This window comes from Salmo salar, chromosome 11 (genome assembly GCF_965601325.2).
Source record: "Salmo salar chromosome 11, fSalSal1, whole genome shotgun sequence".
NCBI lineage: Eukaryota > Metazoa > Chordata > Actinopteri > Salmoniformes > Salmonidae > Salmo > Salmo salar.
The window spans coordinates 123035007-123054078 of record NC_138301.1 but is presented as its reverse complement, the minus strand read 5'-3'; the positions used below and the strand labels follow the sequence as shown (position 1 = coordinate 123054078).

At 47.9% G+C, this 19072-nt stretch overlaps 1 protein-coding gene across 1 annotated transcript; it reads left to right on the top strand.

The window, feature by feature from the left end:
- Positions 1-1315: 1315 nt before the first annotated feature.
- si:ch1073-15f19.2 (uncharacterized) lies at positions 1316-12815 on the top strand. The gene is made up of 6 exons (XM_045690266.2): positions 1316-1578; positions 1675-1790; positions 1986-2232; positions 10276-11088; positions 11655-11760; positions 12279-12815. The coding sequence occupies exons 1-6, from the start codon at positions 1518-1520 to the stop codon at positions 12373-12375; spliced, it is 1440 nt and encodes a 479-aa protein (XP_045546222.2). The 5' UTR covers positions 1316-1517; the 3' UTR covers positions 12376-12815.
- Positions 12816-19072: the final 6257 nt, after the last annotated feature.

The window sequence follows — 19072 nt, the reverse complement described above, 5'->3', positions numbered from 1 at the left end:
TTCTACTGCCAATGTTTGTCTATGGAGATTGCATGGCGGTGTGCTCGATTTTATACACCTATCAGCAACAGGTGTGGCTGAAATAGCCGAATCCACTCATTTGAAGGGCTGTTCACATACAGTACCAGTCAGAAGTTTGGACATCATTCAAGGGTTTTTCTTTATTTTGACTATTTTCTACATATGATTTCCCACATATGCTGAGCACTTGTTAGCTACTTTTCCTTCACTCTGCGGTCCAACTCAAACCCAAACCATTTCAATTGGGTTCAGGTGATTGTAGAGACCAGGTCATCTGATTCAGCACTGAATGCATTCAACTGAAATGTGTCTTCGGGCATTTAACCCAACCCCTCTAAATCAGAGAGGTGTGGGGGATGCCTTAATGGACATCTACATCATCGACGCCCAGTGGGTTTACTGCCTTGCTCAGGGGCAGTACGACACATTTTTACCTTGTCAACTTGGTGATTCAATCCAACTCGGGGATTCAATCAACCTTTCAGTTACTGGCCCAACGCTTCTACCAGGCTATGGATTTGGTATTTTACCATATAGGGCTATCTTCTGTATACCACCCCTACCTTGTTACAACATGACTGATTGGCTCAATTGCATTCAGAAGGAAATAAATTCCTCAAATTAACTTTTAACAAGGCACATCTGTTAATTGAAATGCATTCCAGGTGACTACCTCATGAAGCTGGTTGAGAGAATGCCAAGAGTGTGCAAAGCTGTCATCAAGGCAAAGGGTGGCTACTTTGAAGAAACTCAAATATAAAATATATTTTGATTTGTTTTAACACTTTTTTTGTTTTACTACATGATTCCATAATGTGTAATTTCATAGTTTTGATGTCTTCACTATTATTCTACAATGTAGAAAATCGTTTTTTAAAAACTTACAGTGGGGCAAAAAAGTATTTAGTCAGCCACTAATTGTGCACCAATTTCCACCATAATTTGCAAATAAATTCATTAAAAATCCTACAATGTGATTTTCTGGATTTTCTTTTCTCATTTTGTCTGTCATCGTTGAAGTGTACCTATGATGAAAATTACAGGCCTCTCTCATCTTTTTAAGTGGGAGAACTTGCACAATTGGTGGCTGACTAAATACTTTTTTGCCCCACTGTAGTAGGTGTGTCCAAACTTTTGACTGATACTGTATCTTCCCCTGCTATTCATTCTATCACTGTTTACACGTTGCTTAAACTCTGTACATAGCTGATAATATAACACTAGAAATGTCTTTATCTTTTTGAAACCTTTGTGAAGTTTGTTTACTGTTCATTTGTAATTGTTTGTTGTTGAGGTTGTTCTTGTTACTTCTTACTTCTGTTTATTGTTGATTTCGTTTGGCAAAATAAACATGTTTTACCATTAAAATTAAGCCCCATTGAATTGAATTGAGAGAGAGAGAGTGAGAGAGTGTGAGTGTCTCTCTCTCTCTTCCTTCCTCTCATCCTTCCTCTCGCTCTCGCTCTCTAACCCCAGCGTGAAGAGACCAGACAGACATGGCTGCCACTCTGAAGGGAACTGTCGTCTCTCTTCTTCTTCTCTCCTCCATTTCTCAAGGTAAGGCTGGATTCAGAACTCTTCGTCTGATTGTGAGTAGACAAGAGTAAAGAGACTGTTCTCAGGTTTTCAACTGTTGTGTGATTTGATTGACAGGTGTCCATGGCGTTGAAGTGTTCCACCGTGAATCAGTGAGAGCTGTAGAGGGTCAGAACATCACTCTACCCTGTCTACTAGGAGAGAAGGAGGGACGTAAGCCCGTCATCTCTCAGGTAGCTGTGTTTTCTCTCTGTTTTGTTTTAATTGCACTAGGATTCCATGAGTTTCCTGAAAGATGTCTATCTAATAAAATGTATTTTTTTAAATGTATTATAGCTAACTACCTTTAGATGAATGAACTAACTGTAAGTTGCTCTAGATAAGAGTCTCTGCTATATATGACTAAAATGTACATGTCAATATTCTAGGTAGAATGGAGGAAGAAAGGAGAGCTAGAGGACCACAAGTTGGTAGTGTATAACCCTAGTTTTGGTGAAACCCTCATCTGGCCTAACGTCACCCTGGACGTGGCGTGGTACAAGGACAAGGACAAGCTAATGGGCACATCTCTGGTTCTGAAGGGCGTAGAGGCTAGGGACAGCGGGCGCTACATCTGTGACATCACCACCTACCCCAACGGTTCCATCAGGAAAGTCACCAGACTGAGGGTTGAAGGTATGAGCTGAGGGTTGAAGGTATGAGCTGAGGGTTGACAGTATGGGCTGAGGGTTGACAGTATGAGCTGAGGGTTGACAGTATGGGCTGAGGGTTGAAGGTATGAGCTGAGGGTTGACAGTATGGGCTGAGGGTTGACAGTATGAGCTGAGGATTGACAGTATGGGATGAGGGTTGAAGGTATGAGCTGAAGGTTGACAGTATGGGCTGAGGGTTGACAGTATGGGCTGAGGGTTGAAGGTATGGGCTGAGGGTTGACAGTATGGGATGAGGGTTGACAGTATGGGCTGAGGGTTGAAGGTATGAGCTGAGGGTTGACAGTATGAGCTGAGGGTTGAAGGTATGAGCTGAGGGTTGACAGTATGAACTGAAGGTTGACAGTATGAGCTGAGGGTTGACAGTATGAGCTGAGGGTTGAAGGTATGAGCTGAGGGTTAACAGTATGAGCTGAAGGTTGAAGGTATTAGCTGAGGGTTGACAGTATGGGATGAGGCTTGACGGTATGAGCTGAGGGTTGACAGTATGGGATGAGGGTTGACGGTATGAGCTGAGGGTTGACAGTTTGAGATGAGGGTTAAAGGTATGAGCTGAGGGTTGAAGGTATGAGCTGAGGGTTGACAGTATGGGATGAGGGTTGAAGGTATGGGCTGAGGGTTGACAGTATGGGCTGAGGGTGGACGGTATGGGCTGAGGGTGGACGGTATGGGCTGAGGGTTGACAGTATGGGCTGACGGTTGAAGGTATGAGCTGAGGGTTGACAGTATGGGATGAGGGTTGAAGGTATGAGCTGAAGGTTGACAGTATGGGCTGAGGGTTGAAGGTATGGGCTGAGGGTTGACAGTATGGGATGAGGGTTGACAGTATGAGCTGAGGGTTGACAGTATGGGATGAGGGTTGAAGGTATGAGCTGAAGGTTGACAGTATGGGCTGAGGGTTGACAGTATGGGCTGAGGGTTGAAGGTATGGGCTGAGGGTTGACAGTATGTGATGAGGGTTGACAGTATGAGCTGAGGGTTGACAGTATGGGCTGATGGTTGACAGTATGAGCTGAGGGTTGACAGTATGAGCTGAGGGTTGAAGGTATGAGCTGAGGGTTGACAGTATGAGCTGAAGGTTGACGGTATGAGCTGAGGGTTGACAGTATGGGATGAGGGTTGAAGGTATGAGCTGAGGCTTGAAGGTATGGGCTGAGGGTTGAAGGATTTAGCTGAGGGTTGAAGGTATGGGCTGAGGGTTGACAGTATGGGCTGAGGGTTGACGGTATGGGCTGAGAGTTGACGGTATGGGCTGAGGGTTGACAGTATGGGATGAGGGTTGAAGGTATGAGCTGAGGCTTGAAGGTATGGGCTGAGGGTTGAAGGATTTAGCTGAGGGTTGAAGGTATGCGCTGAGGGTTGACAGTATGGGCTGAGGGTTGACGGTATGGGCTGAGGGTTGACGGTATGGGCTGAGGGTTGACAGTATGGGCTGAGGGTTGATGGTATGGGCTGCGGGTTGATGGTATGAGCTGAGGGTTGACGGTATGGGCTAAGGGTTGATGGTATGGACTGATGTTTGAAGGTATGGGCTGAGAGTTGAAGGTATGAGCTGAGGGTTGACAGTATGGGTTGAGGGTTGAAGGATTTAGCTGAGGGTTGACAGTATGGGCTGAGGGTTGACGGTATGGGCTGAGGGTTGAAGGTATGGGCTGAGGGTTGACAGTATGGGCTGAGGGTTGACGCTGTATGGGCTGAGGGTTGACGTTATGGGCTGAGGGTTGAAGGTATGGGCTGAGGGTTGACGCTGTATGGGCTGAGGGTTGACGGTATATTATAGTACATCCTCTGTAGTGTGTTTGACAGTATCTCTGTACTGTTCTACTCTGTATCTGTATGACATTATAAAAACAATTACATGTAACAGAGGTCAGGGGTCAGGGGCAGCCTGGAACCAGTCAGGCGTCAGGGGCAGCCTGGGACCAGTCAGAGGTCAGGGGCATCCTGGGACCAGTCAGAGGTCAGGGGCATCCTGGGACCAGTCAGTGGTCAGGGGCAGCCTGGGACCATCAGGGGTCAGGGGCAGCCTGGGACCAGTCAGGCGTCAGGGGCAGCCTGGGACCAGTCAGAGGTCAGGGGCATCCTGGGACCAGTCAGTGGTCAGGGGCAGCCTGGGACCATCAGGGGTCAGGGGCAGCCTGGGACCAGTCAGGGGTCATGGGCAGCCTGGGACCAGTCAGGAGTCAGGGGCAGCCTGGGACCAGTCAGAGGTCAGGGGCATCCTGGGACCAGTCAGTGGTCAGGGGCAGCCTGGGACCATCAGGGGTAAGGGGCAGCCTGGGACCAGTCAGGAGTCAGGGGCAGCCTGGGACCAGTCAGAGGTCAGGGGCAGCCTGGGACCAGTCAGAGGTCAGGGGCAGCCTGGGACCAGTCAGGAGTCAGGGGCAGCCTGGGACCAGTCAGAGGTCAGGGGCATCCTGGGACCAGTCAGTGGTCAGGGGCAGCCTGGGACCATCAGGGGTAAGGGGCAGCCTGGGACCAGTCAGGAGTCAGGGGCAGCCTGGGACCAGTCAGAGGTCAGGGGCAGCCTGGGACCAGTCAGAGGTCAGGGGCAGCCTGGGACCAGTCAGAGTTATATGGCTATATGGCTGTCTGCTGAGCTGACCTGGCAGTAAATCGCTGCAGAATGCTGTGGTAGCCATGCTGGTTAAGTGTGCCTTGAATTCTAAATATATCACTGACGGTGTCACCAGCAAAGCACCCCCACACCATCACACCTTCTCCTCCATGCTTCACAGTGGGAACCATACATGCAGAGATTATCCGTTCACCTACACTGCGTCTCACATAAAAAACGCCGGTTAGAACCAAAAATCTCACATTTGGACTCGTCAGACCAAAGAACAGATTTCCACCGGTCTAATGTCCATTGCTCGTGTTTCTTGGTCCAAGCAAGACTCTCCTTCTTATTGCTGTCCTTTAGTAGTGGTTTCTTTGCAGCAATTCGACCATGAAGACCTGATTCACGCAGTCTCCTCTGAACAGTTGATGTTGAGATGTGTCTGTTACTTGAAATCTGTGAAGCTTTTATTTGGGCTACAATTTCTGAGGCGGGTAACTCTAATGAAGGTATCCTCTGCAGCAGAGGTAAATCTGGGTCTTCCTTTCCTGTGGCGGTCCTCATGAGAGCCAGTTTCATCACAGCGTTTGATGGGTTTTGCGACTGCACTTGAAGAAACTTTCAAAGTTCATGAAATGTTCCGTATTGACTGACCTTCATGTCTTAAAGTAATGATGGACTGTCGTTTCTCATGGCTTATTTGAACTGTTCTTGTCAAATATTAAATATATTTCGATTTTGTTTAACACGTTTTTTGGTTACTACATGATTCCATATGTGTTATTTCATAGTTTTGATGTCTTCACTATTATTCTACAATGTAGAAAATAGTCAAAATTAAGAAAAACCCTTGAATGAGTAGGTGTGTCCAAACTTTTGACTGGTACTGTAAGTATTCAGACCCTTTGCAATGAGACTCGAAATTGAGCTCAGGTGCATCCTGTTTCCATTGATCATCCTTGAGATGTTTCTACAACTTGATTGGAGTCCACCTGCGGTAAATTCAATTGATTGGACATGATTTGGAAAGACACACACCTGTCTATATAAGGTCCCACAGTTGACAGTGCATGTCAGAGCAAAAACCAAGCCAGACTGGATTGCGTCGAGACATATCATCTGGGGGAGGGTACCAAAAAATGTCTGCAGAATTGAAAGTCCCCAAGAACACAGTGGCCTCCATCATTCTTAAATAGAAGAAGTTTGGAACCACCAAGACTAGCGCTGGCCGCCCGGCCAAACTGAGCAATCAGGGCAGAAGGGCCTTGATCAGGGAGGTGACCAAGAACCCGATGGTCACTCTGACAGAACTCCAGAGTTCCTCTGTGGAGATGGGAGAACCTTCCAGAAAGACAACCATCTCTGCAGCACTCTACCAATCAAGCCTTTATGGTAGAATGGCCAGACGGAATTCACTCCTCAGTGGTGACAGCATCATGCTGTGGGGATGTTTTTCAATGACAGGGACTGGGAGACTAGCCAGGATCGAGAGAAAGATGAATGGAGGAAAGTACAGAGAAATCATTGGTGAAAACCTGCTCCAGAGCGCTCAGGACCTCAGATTGGGGCAAAGTTCACCTTCCAACAGGACATTCACCCTAAGCACACAGCCAAGACAACGCAAGAGTGGTTTCGGGACAAGTCTCTGAATGTCCTTGAGTGGCCCTGCCAGAGCCCGGACTTGAACCCGACTGAACATCTCTTGAGAGATCTGAAAATAGCTGTGAAAGCAAACTTCCCCATCCAACCTGACAGAGCTTGAGAGGATCTGCAGAGAAGAATGAGAGAAATTCATTCATGAATATCTCTCCCCTTCTCTCGCTCTTTGTCTCTCTTTGTCTGTCTCTATATCTCTATCTCTCGCTCTCTGTCTCTCTCGCTCTCTATCTCTCTCTCTCTCTCTCTCTCTCTCTCGCTCTCGCTATATCTCTCTATGTCACTCTCTCTTTCTTTATATCTCTCTCTCTCTCTCTCAAATTAAATGTGCTTCATTGGCATGATGTAACAATGTATATATTGCCAAAGCTTACTTTGGAGATTTACAATATTAACATAAAAAAAAATAGCATAATCCATATTGTCAATGGAACAACAGTAACAACAATAACCAAGGGTCAAAACAACCATACATTAAACAATAACAATAATCATACAGTAGAGGACATGTGCAGGTTGATTGGTCTGTCAGACACTGTCCCTCATCTTATGGCAGGCAGCAATGTAGCGTGTTGCCAACCCACAGCTCTCTGCTTCCTCCCCCAACAGGACGGGGAGCCTATCCTCATCAGAGAGGTCTTTGAAACCTTGAATAAGGGTTTCAAATTTGGGGAAATGACACTCTCTAATTGTTTTATATTTTTGACATTTTGTCAGGAAATGCAGCTCCGTCTCAGGTTCTGCTGTGGTGCAGTGGCTGCACAGCCTTTCCTCTACAGGGAGCCAGGTTTTCCTGTGTCTACCCTTCTCAAGGACAAGGCTGTGCTCACTGAGCCTGTACTTTTTCAAGGTTTTTGTAAGGTTTTGATCAGTAACCATGATCAAGTAGTTAGCCACGGTGTACTGTCGATTTAGGGCCAGATAGCACTGCGTTTTGCTTTGTGCTTGTGTTTCCCAATAAGTAATGCAGTTTTGTTTTGACTGTGTTGTAATTTGGTTTATTCTGATTGATTGGATGTTCTGGTCCTGAGGCTTCAGTGTGTTAGTAGAACAGGTTTGTGAACTCAGCCCCAGGACCAGCTGGATGAGGGTCCTGATTCTTCAGTGTGTTAGTAGAACAGGTTTGTGAACTCAGCCCCAGGACCAGCTGGATGAGGGTCCTGAGGCTTCAGTGTGTTAGTAGAACAGGTTTGTGAACTCAGCCCCAGGACCAGCTGGATGAGGGTCCTGAGGCTTCAGTGTGTTAGTAGAACAGGTTTGTGAACTCAGCCCCAGGACCAGCTGGATGAGGGTCCTGAGGCTTCAGTGTGTTAGTAGAACAGGTTTGTGAACTCAGCCCCAGGACCAGCTGGATGAGGGTCCTGAGGCTTCAGTGTGTTAGTAGAACAGGTTTGTGAACTCAGCCCCAGGACCAGCTGGATGAGGGGACTCTTTTCTTTGCTCAGCTCTTGGCATTGCAGGGCTTGGTAATGATATGAGAGGGAGGGGGGTCACTGTATTTTAGATGTTTCCAAAACTTAATTGCTCTTTTTTGAGTTTTTATTATTAGTGGATATTGGCCTAATTCTGCCCTGCATGCATTGTTTGTAGTTTTCCTCTGGACACGTAGGAGAATCTTACAGAACTCTGCATATAGGGTTTCAATGGGGTGTTTGTCCCATTTGATGAAATCTTGTTTTGCAAGTGGACCCCACACCTCGCTGCCATAAAGTGCAATTGGTTCAATGACACATTCAATTACGTTTAGCTAAATTATAATAGGTATTTCAATTTCAATTCGTTTTTTAACGGTGTAGAATTCCCTGCGTGCTTTCTCTCTCAGTTCATTCACTGCCTCATTAAGGTGTCCAGTTGAGCTTATTTTTAAACCTCAGTAATTGTAGTGTGTGCAGTACTCTATATATTTAAACCTCAGTAATTGTAGTGTGTACAGTACTCTATATATTTAAACCTCAGTAATTGTAGTGTGTACAGTACTCTATATATTTTGTGCCAATTGAGAACTTTGGTCTAATTCCCTGAGATCTGGATCTTCTCTGGAAAATCATAATTTTTTTGTATTTTTGCGGGCCCGGTCTGGCGTACTGCCAGCGGCCGCCGCGAGGCCGGTGCTGGGGGCGCCAGGGCCCGGTCGACGTCGCTCTAGCAGGTCCAGGCTCTGCTGTAGGCCATGTGCTGTGGGGGTCGCCGGCCCAGGCGGCAGCGCCAGCGGCCAGGCCGCGAGGCCTGGCGGGGGACGCGGCCGGTCTCGCGAAAAGCAGGCATTTAACCTCTGAGTTGTGGAGGAACACAGACTCTCAGGAACAGAGACTCTCAGGAACAGAGACTCTCAGGAACAGAGACAAAAGATAGAGGAAACTAGAGTTTAAAGTGTTCTGGCATGTTAAAGCAATGGAAATGAGACAAGTTAAAAAATATATATATATTTTATCTATAGTTGTTCTGGGTCTGTGCAGATGAAGGAGAGGAGACAGGGAGAGGAGGCAAGGAGAGGACGCTACTTGCATTATTGAGACGCACCGAAGGGAATTTCTACAACCACCTGTCTGCATCTCACTGTCTGAAAACATGAACATCTGCACGTCTCACTGTCTCCGTCTCCCTCTCTCGCTCTCTGTGTCTCTCTTTCTCCATCCTGTGTGGAGTGTGTTGATGATTGTGGTTTAGTTGAGTCATCACTGACACACTGAAATCTCTTCACATTACGACAAACAGACGTCAACATGTGGACCACATGTCCTGTGTCCCAAATGGAACCCTTTACCTTATAGTGCACTACTTTTGTAGTGCCACGGGGCTCTGGTCTAAAGTAGTGCACTATATATAGGGAATAGGGTGACATAGGGCTCTGGTCTAAAGTAGTGCACTACATAGGGAATAGGGTGACATAGGGCTCTGGTCTAAAGTAGTGCACTCTATAGGGAATAGGGTTCTATTTGGGACACAGTTTCACACTTCCTGCTTCCTGCTCTCCAGCAGCCCACAGCAACAGCAGCTACAACACGGTCGCCTTCAGCAGCCGAAAGTTGCAGATAGAACAGCCATGAATAGAGCTGACTCTTTTTAGTCCGTGATTTACGTCTGTTCTATATTATACACGTCTATCTGAATGCCATACACCTTCATCACAGCTACGGTACAGCACGCTCACCTTCTGCAATGTACTACTGAATATTGCAGATAGAAATGTCCTGAATAGAGCTGAAGTGTCAGAGAGTTATGTTCTATATTATAGATTTCTATCTGCATGCCCTGAACCACAGTTACTGTGTTAATGCTATGATAGAGTGGTAAAGGAATCATGTCAGCTCTATGTTTCTCAGTTGGTAGAATATTGTCCATTCAACACCAGGATAGTGAGTTTCTGCTCGGGCCACCAATACAACAACAAAAAATATATACTCTCACTACTGTAAATTGCTTTGGATAAAAGCATTTGCTAAAATGCATATGTTGTTGTTGTTATTATTATATTATTCCATGTCAGAGAGGAATGTGCGTTCTATGTAATATATTTCTATGTGTTCATAATGTTGAGGCCTAGTGAACATCTCTTCTACGGGTTCCAAAGAGAGAGAGAACACTGAGATGTTAATCACCATAGCAACAGCCCTAGGAAGGGTATAGACTGCCATCTGCTGGACCTGTTGGAGTACTGTTCAATTACTGCTTCCTTAAAGAGTCATTCCGGACCCAAATGCACCCTGGGATGTGTAGTTTCTGAAGCGTTAGAGGGACATTATGATATTAGTGATGATTCTCTCCGTCTCTCATTACTTTCATACATAACAGGTCCTGCTGACACTGTGACCCCCAGCACCAACATAACTGAGTCTGCAGGTACCAGCACCAACGTGACTGAGTCTACAGGTACCAGCACCAATGTAACTGAGTCTACAGGTACCAGCACCAACGTAACTGAGTCTACAGGTACCAGCACCAACGTAACTGAGTCTACAGGTACCAGCACCAATGTAACTGAGTCTACAGGTACCAGCACCAACGTAACTGAGTCTACAGGTACCAGCACCAACGTGACTGAGTCTACAGGTACCAGCACCAACGTAACTGAGTCTACAGGTACCAGCACCAACGTGACTGAGTCTACAGGTACCAGCACCAACGTGACTGAGTCTACAGGTACCAGCACCAATGTAACTGAGTCTACAGGTACCAGCACCAATGTAACAAGCGAACTAACAGAGCCAGGAGAGATGACAACCCCCACAGCTAACCTCAGCGTCACACCAGACACCCTCACCTCCTCTACCGTACAGGAAGTCAACACAGAGGCGAGACCAAAGGGGTCAGAGGTCAACAGCTCCACCGACAGTCCAGTCAGAGTCCCGTCCACGACCCAATCAGGATCCACCTATCCACCCAAGGTCCAATCAGATCAGCCCACTCTGTGGAGCGTCCAATCCGATGGTAGGCAGGGGAACGAGTCTGAATCAGAGACCCCCAGTGGTGGTGGTCAGGGGGGCTCAGTGTCCCCTACGTTAAACCCAGAGAAGAGCACCCTGGCTGGGGAGAAGGAAGACCACACCCTGGGGACCTACTATACCTCCACTGCCTCCCATGGGGATGACGTGGTGATTGAGACAGGTAGGACCACAGCCAGAGATGGTTGGTTTGTTTTGGTTTCTTGTCATTCTATTTGGTATTTACCGTAGACAACTTTTAAACAGAAAACCTTACAATATCATGATCACAGAGGATAAGGATATCGTGATTATAGAGGATAACGATATCATGATTACAGGGGATAACAATATCATGATTAGAGGATAACGATATCATGATTATAGAGGATAAGGATATCATGATTACAGAGGATAACGATATCATGATTACAGAGGATAAGGATATGATGATTACAGAGGATAACCATATCATGATTACAGAGGATAACGATATCATGATTACAGAGGATAAGGATATCATGATAACAGAGGATAACGATATCATGATTACAGGGGATAACAATATCATGATTAGAGGATAACGATATCATGATTACAGAGGATAAGGATATGATGATTACAGAGGATAACGATATCATGATTACAGAGGATAACGATATCATGATTACAGAGGATAATGATATCATGATTAGAGGATAACGATATCATGATTATAGAGGATAACAATATCATGATTATTCCTGTCAGGTCCCAGTAGTGGTCAGAGGTACGTGGTGGTGTTTGTGCTGCTTCCTGTCCTGGTTCTGCTGCTCGTGATCGGGTTCCTCTACAGACGGTACATCATCCAGAAGAAGTGAGCATGTTTCCTGTCCTGCCTCTGCTGTTCCTTTTTGTTTTACATCAATCACATTCAATTAATCTACCTTTTCTACCTGCCTTTCAATCTGCCTCTTTCTCTCTCTCTCTCCCTCCCCTTCCCCTCTCTCCCTCCCCTCTCCCCCTCCCCCCCTCTCTCTCCCTCCCCTTCTCCTCTCTCCCTCCCCTCTCCCCCTCCCCTTCTCCTCTCTCCCTCTGCCCTCCCCTCTCTCCCTCCCTCTCTCCATCCCCTCCCCTCTCTCCCCCCTCCCTCTCTCCTCCTCCCCTCCCCTCTCTCCCCCCTCCCCCTCCCCTTTCCCACTTCTTCCCCCTCCACTCTCGCTCTTCCTTCCTTCTCTCCTTCCCCTCTCTCCCTCCCCTCCCCCCCTGCCCTCCCCTCTCTCCCTCCCTCTCTCCATCCCCTCCCCTCTCTCCCCCTCCCCTCTTTCCCTTCCCCTCCCCTTTACCCCTTCTTTCCCCCTCAACTCTCTCCCTCCCCCCCATCTCTCTCTCCAGGATGGACCTCCCTCCCCCCTTCAAGCCTCCTCCCCCTCCAGTGAAGTATTCCTCTTTGAGAGCTGATGATGTCCCCATGACCGACATCCTCACCTGAAGGGGGAGCTGTTGTATTTGTTTTAATGGTTAAACGAAACGCTCCATTGCTCCCCATTCATTTTATAGTCATACTTTAATGTGCGCCCTCTGCTGTCAGAAATATAAATGAGCATTTTACTGTAATACCTTTTCCGTACCCATGCTGTGTGATTTAATGGTATCTCTTTACAAAGCTGGACTTTGAAGCCTTTTCTTCTGTTATGTTGCTATGCGTTTTTTGGTTTTCAAGTCAATGAGCTTTTACCAAAGAGTATGATATTCATTGTTACAGAAATGTCTTTATGGTTAAACTTTGGTGTGAAATAAGGAAACCAAAATATTCTTTATTAAATTTGTAAATATTATACTTTTTTTTTTATACCAGATATATTTTATGAAATTATTAAGATCGCAATATAATGTATCCAATCTGTTTAAATAAAGATGTTGAACAAATTGGTTAAGTTTTGAGTCAATGTTATTTACTCCATGACTGTTAATAGGTCATGTGCTATACCAGCTCACAAACATTCTGGAAAACAGAGAGAGAGAAAGAGAGTTCCCATCCCACTCCAGAACAGAACCGTGACATTCTCTCCTCTGAACTAGAGAGAGTTCCCATCCCACTCCAGAACAGAACCGTGACATTCTCTCCTCTGAACTAGAGAGAGTTCCCATCCCACTCCGGAACAGAACCGTGACATTCTCTCCTCTGAACTAGAGAGAGTTCCCATCCCACTCCAGAACAGAACCATGACATTCTCTCCTCTGAACTAGAGAGAGTTCCCATCCCCTCCCTGAACAGAACCGTGACATTCTCTCCTCTGAACTAGAGAGAGTTCCCATCCCACTCCCTGAACAGAACCGTGACATTCTCTCCTCTGAACTAGAGAGAGTTCCCATCCCACTCCAGAACAGAACCGTGACATTCTCTCCTCTGAACTAGAGAGAGTTCCCATCCCCTCCCTGAACAGAACCGTGACATTCTCTCCTCTGAACTAGAGAGAGTTCCCATCCCACTCCCTGAACAGAACCGTGACATTCTCTCCTCTGAACTAGAGAGAGTTCCCATCCCACTCCAGAACAGAACCGTGACATTCTCTCCTCTGAACTAGAGAGAGTTCCCATCCCACTCCGGAACAGAACCGTGACATTCTCTCCTCTGAACTAGAGAGAGTTCCCATCCCCTCCCTGAACAGAACCGTGACATTCTCTCCTCTGAACTAGAGAGAGTTCCCATCCCCTCCCTGAACAGAACCGTGACATTCTCTCCTCTGAACTAGAGAGAGTTCCCATCCCACTCCAGAACAGAACCGTGACATTCTCTCCTCTGAACTAGAGAGAGTTCCCATCCCACTCCAGAACAGAACCGTGACATTCTCTCCTCTGAACTAGAGAGAGTTCCCATCCCACTCCAGAACAGAACCGTAACATTCTCTCCTCTGAACTAGAGAGAGTTCCCATCCCACTCCAGAACAGAACCGTGACATTCTCTCCTCTGAACTAGAGAGATTTCCCATCCCACTCCGGAACAGAACGGTGACATTCTCTCCTCTGAACTAGAGAGAGTTCCCATCCCACTCCAGAACAGAACCGTGACATTCTCTCCTCTGAACTAGAGAGAGTTCCCATCCCACTCCAGAACAGAACCGTGACATTCTCTCCTCTGAACTAGAGAGAGTTCCCATCCCACTCCGGAACAGAACGGTGACATTCTCTCCTCTGAACTAGAGAGAGTTCCCATCCCACTCCAGAACAGAACCGTGACATTCTCTCCTCTGAACTAGAGAGAGTTCCCACTCCCTGAACAGAACCGTGACATTCTCTCCTCTGAACTAGAGAGAGTTCCCATCCCACTCCAGAACAGAACCGTGACATTCTCTCCTCTGAACTAGAGAGAGTTCCCATCCCCTCCCTGAACAGAACCGTGACATTCTCTCCTCTGAACTAGAGAGAGTTCCCATCCCACTCCAGAACAGAACCGTGACATTCTCTCCTCTGAACTAGAGAGAGTTCCCATCCCACTCCAGAACAGAACCGTAACATTCTCTCCTCTGAACTAGAGAGAGTTCCCATCCCACTCCAGAACAGAACCGTGACATTCTCTCCTCTGAACTAGAGAGATTTCCCATCCCACTCCGGAACAGAACGGTGACATTCTCTCCTCTGAACTAGAGAGAGTTCCCATCCCACTCCAGAACAGAACCGTGACATTCTCTCCTCTGAACTAGAGAGAGTTCCCATCCCACTCCAGAACAGAACCGTGACATTCTCTCCTCTGAACTAGAGAGAGTTCCCATCCCACTCCGGAACAGAACGGTGACATTCTCTCCTCTGAACTAGAGAGAGTTCCCATCCCACTCCAGAACAGAACCGTGACATTCTCTCCTCTGAACTAGAGAGAGTTCCCATCCCCTCCCTGAACAGAACCGTGACATTCTCTCCTCTGAACTAGAGAGAGTTCCCATCCCACTCCGGAACAGAACGGTGACATTCTCTCCTCTGAACTAGAGAGAGTTCCCATCCCACTCCAGAACAGAACCGTGACATTCTCTCCTCTGAACTAGAGAGAGTTCCCATCCCTGAACAGAACCGTGACATTCTCTCCTCTGAACTAGAGAGAGTTCCCATCCCACTCCAGAACAGAACCGTGACATTCTCTCCTCTGAACTAGAGAGAGTTCCCATCCCCTCCCTGAACAGAACCGTGACATTCTCTCCTCTGAACTAGAGAGAGTTCCCATCCCCTCCCTGAACAGAACCGTGACATTCTCTCCTCTGAACTAGAGAGAGTTCCCATCCCCTCCCTGAACAGAACCGTGACATTCTCTCCTCTGAACTAGAGAGAGTTCCCATCCCACTCCGGAACAGAACCGTGACATTCTCTCCTCTGAACTAGAGAGAGTTCCCATCCCACTCCAGAACAGAACCGTGACATTCTCTCCTCTGAACTAGAGAGAGTTCCCATCCCCTCCCTGAACAGAACCGTGACATTCTCTCCTCTGAACTAGAGAGAGTTCCCATCCCTCTCCGGAACAGAACCGTGACATTCTCTCCTCTGAACTAGAGAGAGTTCCCATCCCCTCCCTGAACAGAACCGTGACATTCTCTCCTCTGAACTAGAGAGAGTTCCCATCCCACTCCAGAACAGAACCGTGACATTCTCTCCTCTGAACTAGAGAGAGTTCCCATCCCACTCTGGAACAGAACCGTGACATTCTCTCCTCTGAACTAGAGAGAGTTCCCATCCCCTCCCTGAACAGAACCGTGACATTCTCTCCTCTGAACTAGAGAGAGTTCCCATCCCCTCCCTGAACAGAACCGTGACATTCTCTCCTCTGAACTAGAGAGAGTTCCCATCCCACTCCGGAACAGAACCGTGACATTCTCTCCTCTGAACTAGAGAGAGTTCCCATCCCACTCCAGAACAGAACCGTGACATTCTCTCCTCTGAACTAGAGAGAGTTCCCATCCCCTCCCTGAACAGAACCGTGACATTCTCTCCTCTGAACTAGAGAGAGTTCCCATCCCACTCCAGAACAGAACCGTGACATTCTCTCCTCTGAACTAGAGCGAGTTCCCATCCCACTCCAGAACAGAACGGTGACATTCTCTCCTCTGAACTAGAGAGAGTTCCCATCCCATCCCACTCCAGAACAGAACCGTGACATTCTCCCCTCTGAACTAGAGAGAGTTCCCATCCCCTCCCTGAACAGAACCGTGACATTCTCTCCTCTGAACTAGAGAGAGTTCCCATCCCCTCCCTGAACAGAACCGTGACATTCTCTCCTCTGAACTAGAGAGAGTTCCCATCCCCTCCCTGAACAGAACCGTGACATTCTCTCCTCTGAACTAGAGAGAGTTCCCATCCCACTCCAGAACAGAACCGTGACATTCTCTCCTCTGAACTAGAGAGAGTTCCCATCCCACTCCAGAACAGAACCGTGACATTCTCTCCTCTGAACTAGAGAGAGTTCCCATCCCACTCCGGAACAGAACCGTGACATTCTCTCCTCTGAACTAGAGAGAGTTCCCATCCCACTCCGGAACAGAACCGTGACATTCTCTCCTCTGAACTAGAGAGAGTTCCCATCCCACTCCGGAACAGAACCGTGACATTCTCTCCTCTGAACTAGAGAGAGTTCCCATCCCACTCCAGAACAGAACCGTGACATTCTCTCCTCTGAACTAGAGAGAGTTCCCATCCCACTCCGGAACAGAACCGTGACATTCTCTCCTCTGAACTAGAGAGAGTTCCCATCCCACTCCGGAACAGAACCGTGACATTCTCCCCTCTGAACTAGAGAGAGTTCCCATCCCACTCCAGAACAGAACGGTGACATTCTCTCCTCTGAACTAGAGAGAGTTCCCATCCCATCCCACTCCAGAACAGAACCGTGACATTCTCTCCTCTGAACTAGAGAGAGTTCCCATCCCCTCCCTGAACAGAACCGTGACATTCTCTCCTCTGAACTAGAGAGAGTTCCCATCCCACTCCGGAACAGAACCATGACATTCTCTCCTCTGAACTAGAGAGAGTTCCCATCCCCTCCCTGAACAGAACCGTGACATTCTCTCCTCTGAACTAGAGAGAGTTCCCATCCCCTCCCTGAACAGAACCGTGACATTCTCTCCTCTGAACTAGAGAGAGTTCCCATCCCCTCCCTGAACAGAACCGTGACATTCTCTCCTCTGAACTAGAGAGAGTTCCCATCCCACTCCGGAACAGAACCGTGACATTCTCTCCTCTGAACTAGAGAGAGTTCCCATCCCCTCCCTGAACAGAACCGTGACATTCTCTCCTCTGAACTAGAGAGAGTTCCCATCCCACTCCGGAACAGAACCGTGACATTCTCTCCTCTGAACTAGAGAGAGTTCCCATCCCACTCCAGAACAGAACCGTGACATTCTCTCCTCTGAACTAGAGAGAGTTCCCATCCCACTCCAGAACAGAACCGTGACATTCTCTCCTCTGAACTAGAGAGAGTTCCCATCCCCTCCCTGAACAGAACCGTGACATTCTCTCCTCTGAACTAGAGAGAGTTCCCATCCCACTCCAGAACAGAACCGTGACATTCTCTCCTCTGAACTAGAGAGAGTTCCCATCCCCTCCCTGAACAGAACCGTGACATTCTCTCCTCTGAACTAGAGAGAGTTCCCATCCCCTCCCTGAACAGAACCGTGACATTCTCTCCTCTGAACTAGAGAGAGTTCCCATCCCACTCCGGAACAGAACCGTGACATTCTCTCCTCTGAACTAGAGAGAGTTCCCATCCCCTCCCTGAACAGAACCGTGACATTCTCTCCTCTGAACTAGAGAGAGTTCCCATCCCCTCCCTGAACAGAACCGTGACATTCTCTCCTCTGAACTAGAGAGAGTTCCCATCCCCTCCCTGAACAGAACCGTGACATTCTCTCCTCTGAACTAGAGAGAGTTCCCATCCCACTCCAGAACAGAACCGTGACATTCTCTCCTCTGAACTAGAGAGAGTTCCCATCCCCTCCACTCCGGAACAGAACCGTGACATTCTCTCCTCTGAACTAGAGAGAGTTCCCATCCCCTCCCACTCCGGAACAGAACCGTGACATTCTCTCCTCTGAACTAGAGAGAGTTCCCATCCCCTCCCTGAACAGAACCGTGACATTCTCTCCTCTGAACTAGAGAGAGTTCCCATCCCACTCCGGAACAGAACCGTGACATTCTCTCCTCTGAACTAGAGAGAGTTCCCATCCCACTCCAGAACAGAACCGTGACATTCTCTCCTCTGAACTAGAGAGAGTTCCCATCCCACTCCGGAACAGAACCGTGACATTCTCTCCTCTGAACTAGAGAGAGTTCCCATCCCCTCCCTGAACAGAACCGTGACATTCTCTCCTCTGAACTAGAGAGAGTTCCCATCCCACTCCGGAACAGAACCGTGACATTCTCTCCTCTGAACTAGAGAGAGTTCCCATCCCACTCCGGAACAGAACCGTGACATTCTCTCCTCTGAACTAGAGAGAGTTCCCATCCCTGAACAGAACCGTGACATTCTCTCCTCTGAACTAGAGAGAGTTCCCATCCCACTCCGGAACAGAACGGTGACATTCTCTCCTCTGAACTAGAGAGAGTTCCCATCCCCTCCCTGAACAGAACCGTGACATTCTCTCCTCTGAACTAGAGAGAGTTCCCATCCCACTCCGGAACAGAACGGTGACATTCTCTCCTCTGAACTAGAGAGAGTTCCCATCCCCTCCCTGAACAGAACGGTGACATTCTCTCCTCTGAACTAGAGAGAGTTCCCATCCCACTCCGGAACAGAACCGTGACATTCTCCCCTCTGAACTAGAGAGAGTTCCCATCCCCTCCCTGAACAGAACCGTGACATTCTCTCCTCTGAACTAGAGAGAGTTCCCATCCCACTCCGGAACAGAACCGTGACATTCTCTCCTCTGAACTAGAGAGAGTTCCCATCCCACTCCAGAACAGAACCGTGACATTCTCTCCTCTGAACTAGAGAGAGTTCCCATCCCACTCCGGAACAGAACCGTGACATTCTCTCCTCTGAACTAGAGAGAGTTCCCATCCCACTCCAGAACAGAACCGTGACATTCTCTCCTCTGAACTAGAGAGAGTTCCCATCCCACTCCAGAACAGAACCGTGACATTCTCTCCTCTGAACTAGAGAGAGTTCCCATCCCCTCCCTGAACAGAACCGTGACATTCTCTCCTCTGAA